Raw genomic sequence first — 18,284 nt, 5'->3', positions numbered from 1 at the left:
AATGGAGTTGTGTACGTGCGTAAATGTGTTTAATGCAATATTATGTGCCTTGCTACCTGCATGTTTGTTAAACGCCTCCTTACTTTTCTTCCAGTTTCTGAAACCCTGGGTAATAAAGGCTTGTTCTGTGTTTTTCGCTAGTGATGATGTTTGATGTCCAAAGGCACTAACACAGTAGAAGCACAGAACTCCCTCTCTTTCTGGACTGTAGTGGAGCCATGGGTAGTCCTTGTACCAGCTGTCTTGGAACCGGAGGGTTCTGTTTGCCAGTATTTGTGGCTGAATTAACTTGACTGATGGCTGATATGGTGAGGCCAAAGCTTTATCAGGTTTGCGGGATTGCTCACTTTGACAAGGGTGCAAGGATGCATGCTCTCCTACTGCTATAGCTGACTGCTCATCCTGTAATGCAGTTTAGTGAGAATTTGGGCAGGGATAATTGGGTATAAATTCAAGAACACAATTTGCACATTGTTCTCAAAGTGTTTAATTTTGTTCTTTGTAAATAGTTCTTACTGTGTAACTTGTGATTTTGGTGAACATTTTTTCCGTAGGTTTTTTTTCTAGTCATGGTACTTTTCAGGGTTTGTATGATCAGTGGCTCTGTGTATGTAATTAATGGTCTATGTTTTGTGTCTAAGGTTTTCAAGATACTATTTCCTCTCCCCTGTACATCTGTACTTTCTTCTTGTTCTTGAACACTACCAGCTGCAGTCTGGAATTCCACTTGCTGTGAAGGTATGTCAGAACTGGAGAACTGAATGGGTTCTTTGTAAAATTGTCACTGGTTAAAATGTTTTTGAGATTGTACTTTCTGTGAATTTTATTGTTTGTGTTACAGAGTAACTAGTTACTGTAGTGAAATTACAAAGTTTTTGTAATCAGGTTCAGTCACTGAGGAAAAATATGTAATAAATTTAGTAAAAAAATCACAATTTTGGGCAATACAAATGAATTTCAACTGATTGTGTTCAGCAAAAATCCCATGTTTAAAATTTGACATTTTTTCTATTGCTTGTCATCATTTCTCTGTGCAGTAAAGCTTATTTTTTTCAGATATCTGGACAACTTTGTTCGTCCAAGCTGAGTTGGCAAATGAGATCAATATTCAACATCAATGATTACCATTGATGTTGAATCAATTATTATACAGTCTTTTAACCAAAGACTGTATAATAATGTATTAGAAAAATAATTAAGACATTTTGATGTGATCAAATAAGTACATTTACTTACGTTGTAACTAGTAATCTGTAACCTACAGGATAACCTCACTAACTCTGATTTTCTTTATTTGTTTGTGTAGACCTCACCTCTTCATTCTCAGTCACCTGCTCTGGCAGCTCTTTGTTTATTTCTGTTGAACTCTGCTCCTAGACAAATAAAATAATGGAAAAACACACCTGAGATTGATGGTTTTCTGTGTTTCACATACCTTGAATGTTCAATAATGTCTGTACTTGTCAATGGTAAGGTTACCATTTTAATAGAAATTTTTAATGGTGCCAGAGCATTTTAACCATGGCAAAAAAAATGTAAATGTTTATATTTGGTATGTTAGCATGTTGAGTCTAAAGATATTTGAGGACATCTAGTGGTGATTATTAAGGATTATCAGATTGTTTTAATTTGCCTCAGTGAAAGCCAGAACGTGGCTGTATGGATGGACAGAGTTTTGATAAAATGGCTCATAAGGCCAAAATGTTTGTTGTCATTTATTAACTAAAGTTGTTGACGACAGTAATGGTAGTCAAATTGGTCCTGCTAGCTAAACCACAAGGTATACTCCGTTATATTCATGGAGTTATTGTACAGTAACTGTACAAATATCAGTGCTATTGCTGTTAGATGGCACTTACATTGCATTTCTGCATTGTGAAAAAAGCTCTGATGTCGGTTGCTTTTCTTTTTGACATGTTCATTGGGTATTTGCTGAGATTTATTTTGAAGGTAAAAGAATTAATGGCCGCACGCCGGTTGTTTAGGAGGTGGTAAATACAACGTAGCAAAATCAAACTCTTCCAAGAAACACCGCAGAAGAAGAGGAGGTCATGACCCGGATTATCCATCCATGGCGGAATTTCACTTGAATTATAAAGAAAATAATGATAATTTTAATGATAATAAATGTTTCCAGTCAACAAACAAGAAAGGTAATAAAAGAAGGCTTCATATTGTGATATTTTCTTCTTCCGCTGCTTATTTACTGGGTTTTTGCTACAGTTTGAGTTGAGTTTGAGTCATTAGACAGATTTATCGTGATGGCTTTTTTGGAGAGCTGGCTATCTGTGTTTTTGTAATTTTTCCTTTTACTTCTTGAGTTGCTTTGTGCTAAAACTGTTTGAGTGGGAATGGCTGGTTAGGCTTAAAGTCAATATTCTCCCCGTCACAGATATATGATGCGGTTTGAATGGGTCGTCATGGTAACAGCTTGTGCTCCGATGTAACTCCAGCTATGGTCCTCAGTGACCTCTGGCTTATTCTTTTGTATTCAAAATGGCTTAACCTTTATCTTATTTGCGATGAAGAGTTGAGTGGTTCGTTTATGTGCTGTCCCTGAGCTGTAAATCCTGTTGAGATGAAGGTGGTCTATTTGACATGCTGATTTCAACATGAAGTTCAATGTCGTTAGGGGTTCGTAATTCATGTAAAAGTGTCGGCACCGCTCTCAAGCGGGTTTTATTGAATACATGACAGTTACTTAAAACATGAAATAACTCTTATGCATTTTATAGTAGCATACCAAAAGCAACATCAATTGCAGTCACCATCCTAAGCACTTCTCAAAAGTGACTTTTGCCAGTCTCCATCCCCCCCACTTTTAAAAACAAAATGACGCCCTTCTCCATCAACATCTGTTCTTTTTACTCGGCCAACGCCTGAGAGCCATCATTTTTAGTCAAGTGACTTTTATCAACCCTGGAAGAAGAGCTCGCGGTGTCCATTGCTTCAATGATCTGCTGGCCCAGATCCCCTTGCGCCGAACTGAGCTCCTACGGCAGGACGTCAATAAAGACGCCATAAAGACGATACACCGCTCCAGAACGCGTTGTAAGATGTCATTCACTGGCCGCACGTCCCAGACTCTGACAGATGGTTCGACTGACAGTAAGAGCCCAGCGGAGCTTTCTGTGTCTGATTTGGGTTGATGTCACTCACCACTTGATTACCAAAATTCAGCCACTCCATTTATTCTTTTACGAATCGGTATTAGTCCAAATTATCGTTTTATTGAGTCAGGTTGTCCGCTATCTGGCTTCCTATCACCATAATCCTCATCTTTTAATATGCTGATTTGAACCCACACTATGGGGGTATTATTGTAGCAAAACTATTTGTCAATACGAATCGAGAGTTGTCTGTCTGTATTTCAATCCATGTGTCCGAAGTGAGATTTGTCAATGAGTAAAAGAATTTGTCTATATGACCTGAGATTTGTCAATGCGAACCGGAATCTTCAAAAGTTGTCTGAAAATTGGTCCGTCTGTAAATAGGTTTTCAAATGTGTAAAAAATCTGCCAATCTGTATTAGGGCTTGGCAGCATATCTATGCTCGGCTGTTCCCGCCGTCTGCAAGCCATCAGGCGGCACTATGCCCCAGAGTCTTTGAGCGTTCGCGACATTGTGAGGCAGGGTGTGGACAAGATGGAGCCCCGATCGCACACAGTGAGTACTCACTGTGGGCTGCACAGTGGAGTAGTGGTTAGCGCTACGCCACTGTGCTCACTGTGTGCGATCGGGGCTCCATCTTATCCACACCCTGCCCCGCAATGTCGCGAACATATATATATATATATATATATATATATATATATCATGGTAGACTGCGATTTGGTAGAATTGGAGTTTCTACCAGTAGAGATTGCGATTGGAGTCTCTACCAGTAGAGATTGCGATCGCAATCTCTACCAGTAGAAACTCCAATTCTACCAGTAGAGATTTGTCAGGGCTAAAGTTAGACTTTTAAGGTTAGGGTCAGGGGTCAGAGCAGGGGTCAGATTTAAAGGTCAGGGTTAGTTAAGGTTAGGGTCAGGGGTCAGATTTAAAGTTCCATCTCTACTGGTAGAGATTACAATCGCAAACTCTACTGGTAGAGTTTTGCGGGTTGTCTCATTGTTACCCCTCTAGTGCATCTGTTGTTAATTTTATGAACACCAAAGCAGCTGAAACTGACTAAAAAGCCCCTCAGTTATATAAAGCAGTGTATATAAAATGTGGGACTCCATGAAGAGGGATGACTAACATGACGACAACAGATGTAAAGGAAATAGTTACCCACAACAATCTTGACAAAGCCAACTCCTTAAATGACTTCTTCTTGAGATTTGACTCGCAGTCCTCTCAAGCCCCCCCCCCATGGCTGAACAACTCTTTTGAAAGTTCTTTTTCTAACCGGGTGGAAATAAACCCCACGGAGGTCCAAACCATCTTTAAGAAAGTGAGCACTAAGAAGTCTATTGGGCCTGATGGTATACTAGGCATATTGTTAAAGTCCTGTTCATCTGAATTAACTGCTGCTTGGCTCCCCTTTTTTCAGCGATGTATTGACTATCACTATGTTCCTGCACTCTGGAAAAAGTCCATAATTATCCCAGTCCCAAAGACTCCATGTCCCCAGGAAAATAAGGACTTCTGCCCAATCTCATTAACATGTTCTGTTGTGAAATGCTTCGAAAAACTCATCATAAACTTAATCAAACCTGGCTTGTCTCCATATCTGGATCCCCTCCAGCATGCTTACAGGGCAGGGCATGGAACAGGGGATGCGCTAGTCAGTGTGACCCACTTGGTCAGTAAGCACCTGGAAAACTCCCAGGCCTATGCCCGCATTTCATTTGCAGATTATAGTTCTGCCTTTGACACAGTCAGTCCCCACTTACTCACTCAGAAACTAATTAACTTAGAGATCAACCCCTGGATCGTAAAATGGTTCCATGCTCTTTTAACTGACAGGACACAACAAGCAAATGTAAACGGCACGCTATCAGTTGTCAAACATGGTAGTACAGGGGTCCCATAAGGAGCTATGAGTTCCCCCTTTTTATTCACGTTGTATACAAACGAATGCAGAAGCAGCCAACCTAATAACTTCATCATCAAATTTTCAGATGATACAATCATCTTGAGTCTTTTGTATGTTGGTGACTGTCTCTCTGTGTATTTTAATGAGATAACTTGTTTTAAGGACTGGTGTGTGAGAAACAATCTCATTTTAAATACAACAAAAACTAAAGAGAAGGTTTTTGACCCGAGAGGGGTACGGAAACATGACTCGGTTCTGATAGACAATTGTGTTATTCACCAGGTTGCCTCCTACAAATATCTAGGTATAGTCATGGACAATTTTTTAAAATGGTCAGATCATGTTGACTCCCTCTGCAGCAGATTATCTCCAAGACTGCATCTTCTACGCAGGCTCAGACTGTTTGGTGTCAGGCGAGAAATCATGTTGATTTTCTATAATGCCATCTTTGAAAGTCTCCTGAGATAGGAACTTGCAGCCTGGTTCGGCACACTATCTACTCTACTCTACTCTAGTAAATCAAAAATCTATAAACTGATGAAATTTGCTATGAATGTGATAGGTCAGAAAGACCACCCTTCTCTCCAATCTGTCTTTGATAGTGTTGTCCTTAATCAGGCACATAAGATTCTGAAAGATCCTTCTCATATTCTTTTTGTTGAATATGAACTTCTGCCTTCTGGGAGACGATATAGAGCAAGCAAACACAAAACAAACCGCTATAAGCCATTTTTTCTCCCAACATCCATACCTCTTCTTAACAAACAGTCTGCTTAACAGTCTAAGTAAATTTCGTTTCCTGCAATTGTTATTAAATTTTAGTATATCTTTTTAAAATATATATTTTTAGTATTTTTTTTTCTAATTTATTACTTATTCATTTTAGGCTACTGCCACCAGTCTCTTATCTGTCATTATATTCCTCTTTTATCCATGTTTAATTATTTTGTCATTATTGATCATTTTATACTGTTCCTACATATTTTCGCTGATTATTGTAATGAGCACCGCACTTTAATCCTGTGCAATAACTACTGACCCTGCTTGTCGCTGACCTCTGCAAATGTAATGTAACTGTTTTTATGTTGTCTAGTGTTCTTTATTCTTTCTTTTTTTTTGTATTTACACTGTGCCTGCAGCTCTGCTATCCAAGACAAATTTCCTGAAAGGGAGAATAAAGTTTCTCTCTCTCTCTCTCTCTCTCTATATATATATATATATATATATATATATAGAGAGAGAGAGAGAGAGAGAGAGAAACTTTATTGTCCCTTTCAGGAAATATATATATATATATATATATATATATATATATATATATATATATGTATGTATGTATGTATGTATATATATATATGTATGTATGTATATATATATATATATATATATATGTATATAGACCTATTTTTTTTTCCAAAGAAAAATTTCTCTCTTTACTTGAACATTCAGAGTATCAAGGGGTCAAAAGCAAAAATAAGGTCAAACAGCAGCTCTGAAAACCCTCATAATTCTCCAAATCGAGGTTTATTTTTTTAACAAATGTTTTATTGTTTTTTGAACAACAAAATACAATCTCACAATATCCGAAGTTGTACAAAATTAAAAAATATTAACAGTTATCAGCATACAAAAAACCAAAAACAACAACAAAAAACCACAAAAAACCCCCAACTAAGAACAAAACAGCAAGTCAGCAACCAGGGTTGAGCCACCTCTTTGCTATGGCTATCCTTGCTGCAGTTAACAATATTTTCATTAAATATTGAACCTTAATGTCTACTATATCAGAAATATTACCCAGGTACAGTGTTGCTGGTGCGAAAGGGACTGAATATTTCAATACCTTTGCCAGAGTAAAATGAATGGAAGTCCAGAATGCAACATCTGGACATGAGGACAGTTCCAGAAGATGTGAGTATGATCGGCGTTCGTCTTTGCACATTGTCACCAGCACAGTTGTTCCTGCAGTAGCTGTCTACTCTTTATGCAGGGAGTAATAAAGAAACAAACTACATTTTTCTAATTGAATTCCCTCCATTTTAGTGAAGTTGTTGAGGACTGTGCCAGCTCACACATTCTGTACCATTCTTCATCCGATATTGTAATGACCATTTGTTTTTCCCACTTTTGTTTAATATATAGAGTCGTGGTATTCTGGCAAAACATCATACTTGTGAATAGTTTTGAAACAATCTTAGAAGTTACTTGCTGATATGCACCCACTATCGTTGCTAAGACAGCATTTTGTATTCCCCCATTTGTTTTGATTTCCTTATTATAGTATTCAACTGGAGGTAGCGAAAAAAAAAATCCTGATCTGTAAGCCCAAAGCTAGTTTTTAAAGATTTGAAGCTCCTTATCTCATTGTTTTTTGTAATTGTGCAAAATGCTGTTATACCTTTGCTGATCCAGTTTTTAAATGTCGAATCATAGCTGGTTTAAATTCCAAATCAAGGGATATCCATTTCAGTACTTTTTTTTCTTTTTTCAATTTCAATTGCTTCACAACTTTATACCAAGTTTCTATTGTGAATATTGTTACGGGGTTAAGCCTATTTTTAATGACGCTAGGTATGACGTCCTTTCCTAAAACTGTCTGGATAATAAATCCAGGTACAGATGTCTCGATTGCTTTCCATTTGACATAGTACCCAGAGTCGCACCAGCAGCACAAATGCCTCAGTTGAGCAGCATAAAAATACATTTTCAGATTGGGAAGTGCCATACCTCCTTTATCTTTGGGTAATTGTAATGTTGAAAACCTAACTCTCGCCTTTTTCCCATCCCAAATGAATCTAGATAACTTCCGATCCCATTCACTGAATTGTTTATGGGGTACATCAATAGGGAGTGACTGAAATAAATAAAGTAATCTCAGCAAGATGTTCATTTTAACCACATTTATCCTATTCGTAAAATCCAGAGGATAGATAGACCATCTCTGAATATCTACTCTAATATTCTGAATAATTGGGTTATACAGCCATAGCCATAAGTTTGGACACAAGTACCATGACGCTTGTGAATGTTAGAAAATACTACAAAATTGTCACTTACAATATAAATACCAGTCATAGCCATCAACCAAAATGTACAGATATTTCCAGTGCATAAATTTGATGTTTGACAGCAAATATTGACATTGGACTATTAACTGCAAATTGTTGCACAAATATCTAATATTATGTTTTGGGAACAAAGTTGTTCCAATTGTTGGAATTTATTGATAATATTATATCCCTTGTTGATTTGTTGACTAATTAAACAGGTGCTGTCAAAAAATATTAGTTATGTTCTGTAATAGACATCAAAACAGACATACTAAGTCATGCTGTGTCCAAACTTATGGCCATGGCTGTAGGTGTCCTCATACAGAAAGGCTGGGTCTTTAGACAGGAATACTCCAAGATACTTAATTTTCTTATTGTCCCATTTAATATTGTATTTGTTTGCCATTTCCTTTGAGGGTTTATGATTATAAAGGAGCACCTGAGTTTTAGTAATATTCAATTTGTATCCTGAATATGAATTAAATTCTTGTAAAAGGCTCATTAGTTTAGGTAAAGAGGAGTTTATGTCTTCTAAAAATAACAACACATCATCTGCAAATAGTCCTAGCTTTTGATCCCTCCCGTGAATTTGTATTCCCTTGAAATCTTCACTCTGGCGTATGGCTTGGGCCAGGGGCTCAATGTAAAGGGCGAAAAGGGTCGGACTCAACCCACAACCCTGCCTCGAGCCTCTTTGAAGTTGAAAACGGTTTGTAAGTGACCCATTAACTTTTATTCTTGCAGTGGGACTATCGTAGAGCACTCCTCGTATACATTTGATTGATTCTTGTGTGAGACCAAATTTTTCTAAAACTAGATATAGAAAATCCCAATTGACTCGGTCAAAAGCCTTCTCTGTGTCAAGGCTTATTAAGGCTGCTTTTGTATTATTTTCTACTGTCTTATGAATTATGTGTAGGCTTCTTCTGATGTTATCCTGAGTTTGACGGCCAGTGACAAAGCCAGTCTGATCTTCATCAATTAGATCCGTCATAAATGTTTCAAATCTTTTAGTCAATATTGATGTATATAATTTATAATCCACATTTAACATCGAAATCGGCCTGAAGCATGAACAGTCCTCACAGTTTTTGTTGTCTTTAGGGATTAGGGTGATGATTGCTTCTTTCCAAGAAGGAGGGGTCATAATTCTCCAAATAGATGTTTAAACGGCTCCTGGAGATGTTTGTTTTTGATGAATGCTACGCAGCACCAATATCAAAGTGGGGAACACTAAACTGGTGCTTTACTTTGAAGTTATCGACCGAAAACCACGCGTGGATGCAATGAGGGGACTCCAGCGCAATTTGCTCGAATGGCGCAACAAATCAAGTGAGTGCAAAGAAGGACGAGCGCTGCTGACATGAGCAATGAACCATGCAGCAGAACCGCAGTGTGTCATCCGGATAACGAACGCTAATTGGCATCGAATTAATAGAATAATGGGAATTTTGCAGATAGCCTGTTTGAAAGTCTTCTCTTTTCCCCCTTCTCCTCCCACTCTTTGAAACGCTGCTTTTGTTGGCCTAAATTCTCTGACTCAAATTAAAAGCTATGCCTCATCTGTAGCCATCAGGAAATTTGCCATCAGTATGAGCGCAATCTGAGCTAATCAGGACTAATCATGCCAATCACGGCGCTCTCATTAGCTCGCCAGAGATGTGGTAGCAATGACTCAGCAGAAGAGACAAAGATAATGCATCCGGACGAGATAGAGGTGATTGCAAACACCTGGAACAGCCGTGACCGATGCCACCTGCAGATGGCTGGCAGGATATTTTAATTGACATTTCGCGATGCGACGCCGCAGCTCTCTGGAGGAAACACCAGAATGACTCCCGGTCTGTTCACGGGGGGATTTGTAGTCAATTAAAAAGACTATTGTGTCACCGTTTCGTTTAAGCTCCCTTCTTCTCCCGTTTCCACGGAGACATTAGCATTGGAGACCGGGATATTAATCACTGAATTAATGGGCTGCCTTGAGGGAGCAGAAGGGGGTATTAACCCTTATTAAGAGAGAAAAGGAGGAGGAGGAGGAGGAAGAGGAGGAGGAAGATGCTCTGTGCTATTTCAACCTCTCTGAGTTCCTGTGTCATGAAATGAGTAAAAACTGTTGACATAAAGAGGCTGGATGTGCATGTGACAGCTGTGTTTCCATGATGTATTTTCAGACAACTGTTGAAGTATCACATTTTAAAAAGTTATTGGTAAAGACAAAATTTGAGAAGGAACTTTCTCAATTTGAGAAAAAAGTCGAGTGAGGATAAATTGTAACTCGCTAAGGTTCAGCGGCCCGCGGGTGGGCCATTTTGATATCTGCATAAGCATTTTTCGAAATAGAACGACACTGCCAACTCGATGATAAAAACATTATACACCGATGGAAAGCTTAGATTCTCATGAATCCGCCGGTATAAACCACTTTCAGATGTGATTACCACAGCGGGTAATATAAACACATTTGTCCGACAAACAACGATTATCCATCCATCCGTTCTCTATACACGGCTTTAACGTACACAGCGCGACTCACATTTGCGGGTTCATTATTACACACAGATGAAAATATTCCACAAAAAATGGCCATAATCCAACCTTGGACATCCAGACGAAACAAGCCAGTAAAATATTTTGTCCAAAACATGTCTTGAAGTCGGTATATAATCCACGAATCAGTTGTTTTCGAGGAAATGCACCTCGCGATGCGCGTCCAATATTCCCTGTATTTCTCGTCATATTTTTATTTACAAATAAAATATTAGCGATTTTTTGTACTGAAAATGGCTGGAATTGACTGTACCTTATAGGGCTACAGAAACAGGAGCCAAAATGGCGTGTTTGAATGGTGAGAAGAGCAGCAGAAATACACAGAAAAATCAAGTGTGATTTTGGAACATTAAAGTGCAAAAAATAAATAAATAATAATTAAGATAAAGAATAAATAAAGTAAATAAATAAATAAATAAGATAAAGAATAATCTTTTTATAGATATTTGCTCTTATACATAAAAAGATTGTAAAAAATATGCATACTAACGATTGAATAATTAAAAATATTTTAAATTATTTTTTACACATTTTCCTCATTTTGTTAAATTACAGAGAATTTCTAGCAAAAAAACATTGAAAAAACACACAAATTAAAATTTTGTAATGTTTTATTTTAGTGCCATTACATGATTAAAAAAACTGAAATAAAAATAGGTCAAAACTGTAAATAGTGTCCATGTTAAACATCAGTACTTGTACAAATAGTAATTTCTTCTTTCACAATATTTGGCTGTAAAATTATATTGTACATAGAGTAAAATTGTTATATGTGTTATATAAGTGTAAAACGGAGATTTTAGTCATGAAAGTCATTTTTTTTGCACACTGGATATTTTTGATAGAGATTTTCTACATTTTTACACACTGAATAGTTTCTCTTCTGTGTATTTTGCACACTACATATCACAGATACCTTCCTGACTTCACTTTTCTTCAGTCTTCAGTGTGTTTTGGTACTTCTGTGAACAGTAGTTGTCCTGGAATTGTTTTATGATAAGAGTTAGATGTCAGTTCTTGATGGATGTTGGTTGTTGCCATGACAAAGTAGTTTCCTGCAGAGGATCAATAAATTATCTGTCTAAACGGGAAAGTAACATCTGGCCTTACACAGGGATTATGTGAACGTCCTCTCAAAGAGGTGACATACAAAAAATGACAAGCTCATGCAGAAAATCAGAGAAAAAAATGAGAGAATTAGGATAAGTGTGTGAAAATGATCTCACATGAAGGCAGATAGATAGATAGATAGATAGATAGATAGATGAAATTAGAATGCAAATTGTGCTGATTGTAGAAATAGCCAACCCGGTCTCACGGGGATTCGTGAAACTGTCACGTAAGTTTTAGTTTCGGTTTCGTGCGCACCAACACGATTTCGTCATGTTTTTCGTGCCGCTCACCACGAAATGTTTTTCGCTGTGGTAATCACATCTGAAAGTGGTTTATACCGGCGGATTCATGACGATCTAAGCTGTCCATCGGCGTATACTGCTTGTGTGATCGCGTTTGCGGCCGCCGGCCGCCGGACATTCTTGAAATTCCTATGCAAATTGGTAAGTGTACCACCGGCTTATGGTTAGGTTATGGTTAGGTTATGGTTAGGATTATGGTTAGGGTTATGTTTAGGGACGATGTCATGCAAAATATAGCGTTGGATTCGCCGCGGTTTTACTTTAAAAATATAATATACACATTCTTTTGAAATACGTTCTGAGTGGCACGAAAAGTCCGCCGTTTAAAATACATTGGTGTGCATTTCGTGGTGAGCGGCACGAAAAACATGACGAAATCGTGTTGGTGCGCACGAAACCGAAACAAAAATTTACGTGACAGTTTCACGAATCCTCGTGAGATCGGGCTGAAATAGCAATAAGATGCCTTGAATGCTGGAATTTACAAAGTAAGGTATTGTAATAATAATTTTATTTATAAAGCGCTTTACAATTAACTGAAAGAGCTGTACATAAAATAAAATAAAATAAAATAAAGCAAGAGTTAAAAATAAGTATTATAAGAATACAGAATCAAATAGAGTATTAGTCGTGCTACTTTAAGCGGAGTTCTGGGATATCTGATGAAAACTGACACCGTCTGACTTCCAGTCAACTATCAGAGAAGCGACCAAAATTAATCTCACTCCTAAAAGCCTCCCCAAAGTGTTTCAAGCAACAAACACTACAGATTATGTGTGCAGCTCATGGAAATGTTATGTAATCTGTCTGCGGCTGATGAAGACGTGGACTCCCCGAAAACTTTCAGACACTGTGCTCCATGCAGACTGATCTTCCACTGTCCGGCCGCCCCACATTCAACCCCTTCACCTCTGAACTTGTCACTTCCTGCTCACCGTCTAATCTCTCCCCGTGTGGAGGGATTTGCTTGTTGCCCTGTCAGGCTAAACTGGAGCAGAAGCACCCCTGGGCTCCGGGTGGCTCTGTACTGATGGACTGGGGAGAAGCCCGTGGGATTAGCGGTGACAGGTGGAAAGCGTAGCCGGAGACAGAGGCTTGAAATGCAGACTTTTCATTCTGATGCCGATATTGTTGTGCAGCTCTCGAGTCCTTATCTGCGGTACACAGGCGGAGATGAGGTGGCTATGGCGGCGATGATCTGCACACATGTGAACAAAGCCATGTACTCCCTAAATGAGCTAATCACAGGGCCACTAGAGTCTCCTCTATAGGTTGCTTACGTGAAACGGGCTGCTATAAAGTACCTCAGGATCCTCCATCTTGTGTGTCTCCTCTGGTGTGGGGGAGGCTGAAAGATACAGGCTGGTTTTGGTGCTCCTTTCATCTCCTAAAATCTTACCAACTCTATTACAGCACAACATCCATAAGGGCTTAAAAACAGATAAAAGAAGTATTTATACGAAAGACTTAAAATAACTATAGGAGGCAGTAGCGGTGGCGGCAGCTTAAAATAACCCAAACAAACCATCTGGTGGAACTTTAAGCTTGACAAAGCCATTCAAACTGCGAAGAAAGGCTTTACAGGAGATGAGAAACCACTGAGAATTACAGGCTTTACTTAGTCTATAGGCTTCACTGAGTCAAGAGGATGCCAGTGTGGGATGACGGACAGGAGGCCTGATCTTTGATTGGAAAACAAAGATCTCCTCTAGCCCTTTTAGGCACAACAGCTAACTGTCACAAGTCCCGATCTTTACTGGACACCCCCAGGAGTGTAGAGGTTTTGGGTAGTTTGGACAAAGAGAAGAGAAGCGATGAAAACACATAGGATTCAGATAGCTGGTTCAAAGACACTAATGTAACTGGAGCTCAAATACACTGATGTGAGTGCAAAGAAAAGGCACGACCGGCCAAAGCTGACAAACACCGAGGCAAGCTAATTCCCTTACAAGCAGACACCACAGCATACGAGTCAGACAGTGAAGAACAATATGGCTGGTGAAGACAGAGAGAAAAATCAATACTAGACAACCTCTCTCTGTCTCACAATACGTAGAACCACAACAGGTGTGATATCAGAGCACAGGTGAAGCACAATGAGCAGCAACAGATAAGACACACAATACAGCTCTTAATTCCTTATGATAACTGTGTTATGCTTAAACTACAGTCTTCATGCAAAAAACAGCAAGCTATGTGCAGTAAAATACTTACTTTACAAATAATATACAGTTGTACAGTAATGTTAATCTTTGAGTAGCAAAAATAATTAGATTAAGATTAAAGGAACAGTTCAGCATTTTAGGAAATGGCTTATTCCATCCCAAAACACCAAATATTCAGGAAGGTGGTTGCAGCACCATCTTCAATTTTACTGTGGGTGCTGGTGGTGGAAGATCATGATAAAAAAGCTTTGTGTGCAAAATTACAGGCTTATACTCCCAATAATTTTTGAGTTATGGCATTTTCAAATTTTAATAATTTAGGCCAAAATGCCCTCCCCCCAGCATGACTTAGTATGTCTGTTTTGATGTCTATTACAGAACATAACTAATATTTTTTGACAGCACCTGTTTAATTAGTCAACAAATCAACAAGGGATATAATATTATCAATAAATTCCAACAATTGGAACAACTTTGTTCCCAAAACATAATATTAGATATTTGTGCAACAATTTGCAGTTAATAGTCCAATGTCAATATCTGCTGTCAAACATCAAATTTATGCACTGGAAATATCTGTACATTTTGGTTGATGGCTATGACTGGTATTTATATTGTAAGTGACAATTTTGTGGTATTTTCTAAGATTCACAAGCGTCATGGTACTTGTGTCCAAACTTATGGCCATGGCTGTAAATGGTGCTAAGACATTAATCTGTAAGATTTCTAGTAATTTTAACACCCTTAACCCTACTCGCGAGTGGTTTTTACAAATAATTTATACATTTTGAGCAAGCCCCCCTGCTTTGTAGAGACTTCTCCTGAGTGTGTGTGTTGTTTCTAGGACATCACCAACATGTAGAGAGCTTGGAGAAAACAATTCAAGTCTCTGTGATACCCAGAAGCAGAGATATAAGCATTTTAAAACCTAAAAATTCCAGGCGAGGATTGGGGGGAGGGCATTTTGGCCTGAATTATTAAAATTTGAAAATGTCATACCTCAAAAACTACTGGGAGTAGATGCCTGTAATTTTGCACCTAAAGTGTTTTTTATCATGATCTCCCACCACTATCTTCCAAAGCCAAATTGAAAATGGTGCTGCAACCCCCATCTGTGAATTCAGACGGAATTAGTCAAATATATTATCAACAAAAGCAGACATTTAGACCCCCTCAAAATAACAAATATCTTGTTTTTTTTTAAATTATCCACCTCATCAACCATTAAAACTATAAATTAAATTAAAAAGACATTCATAATTAAGTAGAAATTAAAAAAAAAATTAATGATGTTGCTGTGTGAGTCAAAATAAAATTAGGTAAAATAAAGTAAAAGTGAACTGTTAAAAATCTCAGTATAAAAGAGCATTATGTGTATCAACTTCCAACGAATGTCTGCAAACTATGTATATTTTTCTCTTCTGAAAGTCACTTACATACATAAAAGCTTATGGATTATTAAAAAAGAAGCAAACAGGCAGGTTGTGCTGTGTTACACAAGATAACTTCAGTCTTGATCTGATTTATCACAGCATCAAATTTTGGACTTTCAAATGTCTTGTATTATGTGAGGCTACATTTTTCTATCTGATTTACAGTTTTCTTGTACAGTTTTAGTTTAAAATGTTTATTTGCATCATACACACCAGATGATGCCATTTCAATGTGTCACAGACGTATTCTTTGTCTTTTGATGGTACAATGACATAGTAGAGTATCACTTTTTGTAATTAAAAAAAGTAACAATATTGCACATGTTTGCTTTTTATAGATCATACAGCGTTTCTATGGATTTTACGTATTTCTTTACATTCGGTTACACTGCTGGTGATCTATATGTGACGTCTAATCTGGACGTCCACTACCTTTATCGGTCTGTATGAGAAAACAAAGTGTGTTCATGGAGACTCTTTTCGACATTCTAAGACAAACTGCAATCCGTTATTGCAGTTGCCAGAAGAAATGAAAAGCAGAGGTGAGAACTTAAATGAATCAACCATAATTACATACATTATTGTAACTTGGTTTTGTCCATATAACAGCAGAGCATCAAAATAACCATCTCTATTATTTTCTATGTACAAAACCCAAACCAGTTGATCAGGTGGAGAAATATCCAAACCCAGATTAGCTGTTCAGGTAAGGAATTGAGTTTAAATGGTGAGGGCTACACATGAAATCAAGCTAATGCTAATAAGGATGGTGCTGAACACATTTTTACCCTTTTTTTTTTTGCCAGACGAAGTTCTGCAGTGCGACACTTTCTGTTGGGCATCTGTGAATTTTTTTTTTAACAAAACTGCAGATACAGATTCTAGTTTTAGGAGTATCACATACTGGAACTATTTCTTGGCAACATGTTTATTTAGGAACTTGGTGGACAGACAAGAATTTGCTACAAACCCAATACAGCATGCGAGTTAGAGTGCAGGTAGGTATTAATTTCAACTTTGGACAGATCCAGATACTCTGTTTCTTTCTGCTTTTCGTATATTTTCTGAAGTAACAGTGTGCAGATACACACTTTAAGCACACATGGCACATTAAATATCTTGTCATTAAAAAAAAACAACACAATACAAATACTTCCCAAAAGGCTGAAGTGTTCCTTTAAATACAAATCATAAACGAAAAACCACGATTTAAAATCTTAAGTCAAATTTTGAATCTAAATTATGAGGTTTTCACAACATGACAATAATATATGAATATAAAATAAATAAATCTATGTTTGAATGTGTGTATAAAGTAAATACATCAATAATAAAACAATATATATTCCTATAAAAAAATTCAAGTCATCTTTTGTAAACATGCACTCACTTAAAAATCAGCTGAAATTGACTGTTTCTGAGTGTCATTGATGTTAAACAGGATTAAACACATCAGGATCAAACAACCTACTAATGTGTTATTTTTCTTATTCTACACTGTCACAGACCTTTGCTCATCACAGCAGGGTGTCAGGACTCGTTCAGCTTCCATTTGCATCAATCAAGCATGTTTGAAATAATGATGAAGGTCTTAACTGGATTGACAGGCGAGGGATTTAAGTACACAACGCTAACGCAGAGCAAGTCGTCTGCACGGTCATCCGCACAATCTGAAGTGACGTGACGACATATTGTGATTCTAATTGGCCTAGAGGTCATGCAATGTGTCCAACAGCTGAAGGGGAAACATGGTGAACGAGGTGGGGAAACGCTCATTAAAACGCTGGAACAGTGTGCTGGGAGTGCGTCTTACCTGGGGGAGATGTCGCATCCCTGCTGCATGAAGGCGCCCAGGGAGAACCAGAGGGAGTTGAAGATGCCAAACTCATTGGGGGGCTGGTCGCTTGGCGGACCGTCGGTGCCCTCTTCGGGCTCCTCGGTGTGCCATTCGTACGGGCTGAAGCGGCTGACCAGGAAGAGCACCACGCTCACGCCGATATAGGCAAACACGATGCACATCCAGATCTCGTAGGCCAACGGGTCCAGGAAGGAGAACACGCCCGGCTTTGATTTTTGGGGCTTCTTGATCATGATGGAAATGCCCAATGACATGAAGGGCTTGGAGAAATCAATCACCTCCTCCCGGACCAACGTGATAGTCAAAGGGGCCACAGCGATTTCCGCTTTCTGTGGGAACATTTAGAGGAGTTTGATTATTAGCCACTCCGGAAGCATCTTCGAAACCTCAAATGACGACAGATAAACAAATGCAAAATGATGGCTCATCCCTCTGAGCTGAGCCATGCAACAATCAAACACCACTTAGTCACAGATACAACATCCCAAAGGCCAACAGCAACCAGGCAACAAAACAACAACAATTACCCAGTTTCTTCCTCCCCTTGTGTCATTGCCATTCATGACATTGCTCACATTGTGAATTCCTCCCTTGACTGAACAAATCTCTCAGTGATCAAGTTACCAACGGCAGCCGAACGCATCTCAGAGTAAAGACAGAGGGAGAAATATAAAGAAAATTGAAAAAGAAACTCCAAAACCCCACTTTAATGCTCCGAGGCTTAGCTGAAACTCCAGGAGAATCAGCAGGGAGGATAAAATAATGTGTCAGGGAAATAAGCTTACAGCGCAGG

At 38.3% G+C, this 18,284-nt stretch overlaps 1 protein-coding gene across 6 annotated transcripts in view; it reads right to left on the bottom strand.

The window, feature by feature from the left end:
• gria4b (glutamate receptor, ionotropic, AMPA 4b) overlaps positions 1-18,284 on the bottom strand; it is a 343,099-nt gene that overhangs the window by 48,497 nt on the left and 276,318 nt on the right. For all 6 annotated transcript variants that reach the window (XR_007937136.1, XM_051937658.1, XM_051937655.1 and 3 more), the window contains one exon: positions 17,447-17,820. Coding sequence is in view for 5 of the 6 variants with exons in the window: in XM_051937658.1 (XP_051793618.1) it covers positions 17,447-17,820 (374 nt within the window). In the remaining variant the exon portion in view is untranslated. The remainder of the gene's footprint in view (positions 1-17,446; positions 17,821-18,284) is intronic.

The sequence above is a fragment of the Acanthochromis polyacanthus genome, chromosome 17 (genome assembly GCF_021347895.1).
Source record: "Acanthochromis polyacanthus isolate Apoly-LR-REF ecotype Palm Island chromosome 17, KAUST_Apoly_ChrSc, whole genome shotgun sequence".
NCBI lineage: Eukaryota > Metazoa > Chordata > Actinopteri > Pomacentridae > Acanthochromis > Acanthochromis polyacanthus.
Note: the sequence above shows the minus strand (reverse complement) of the source record. Positions and strands in the feature narration are given on the sequence as shown.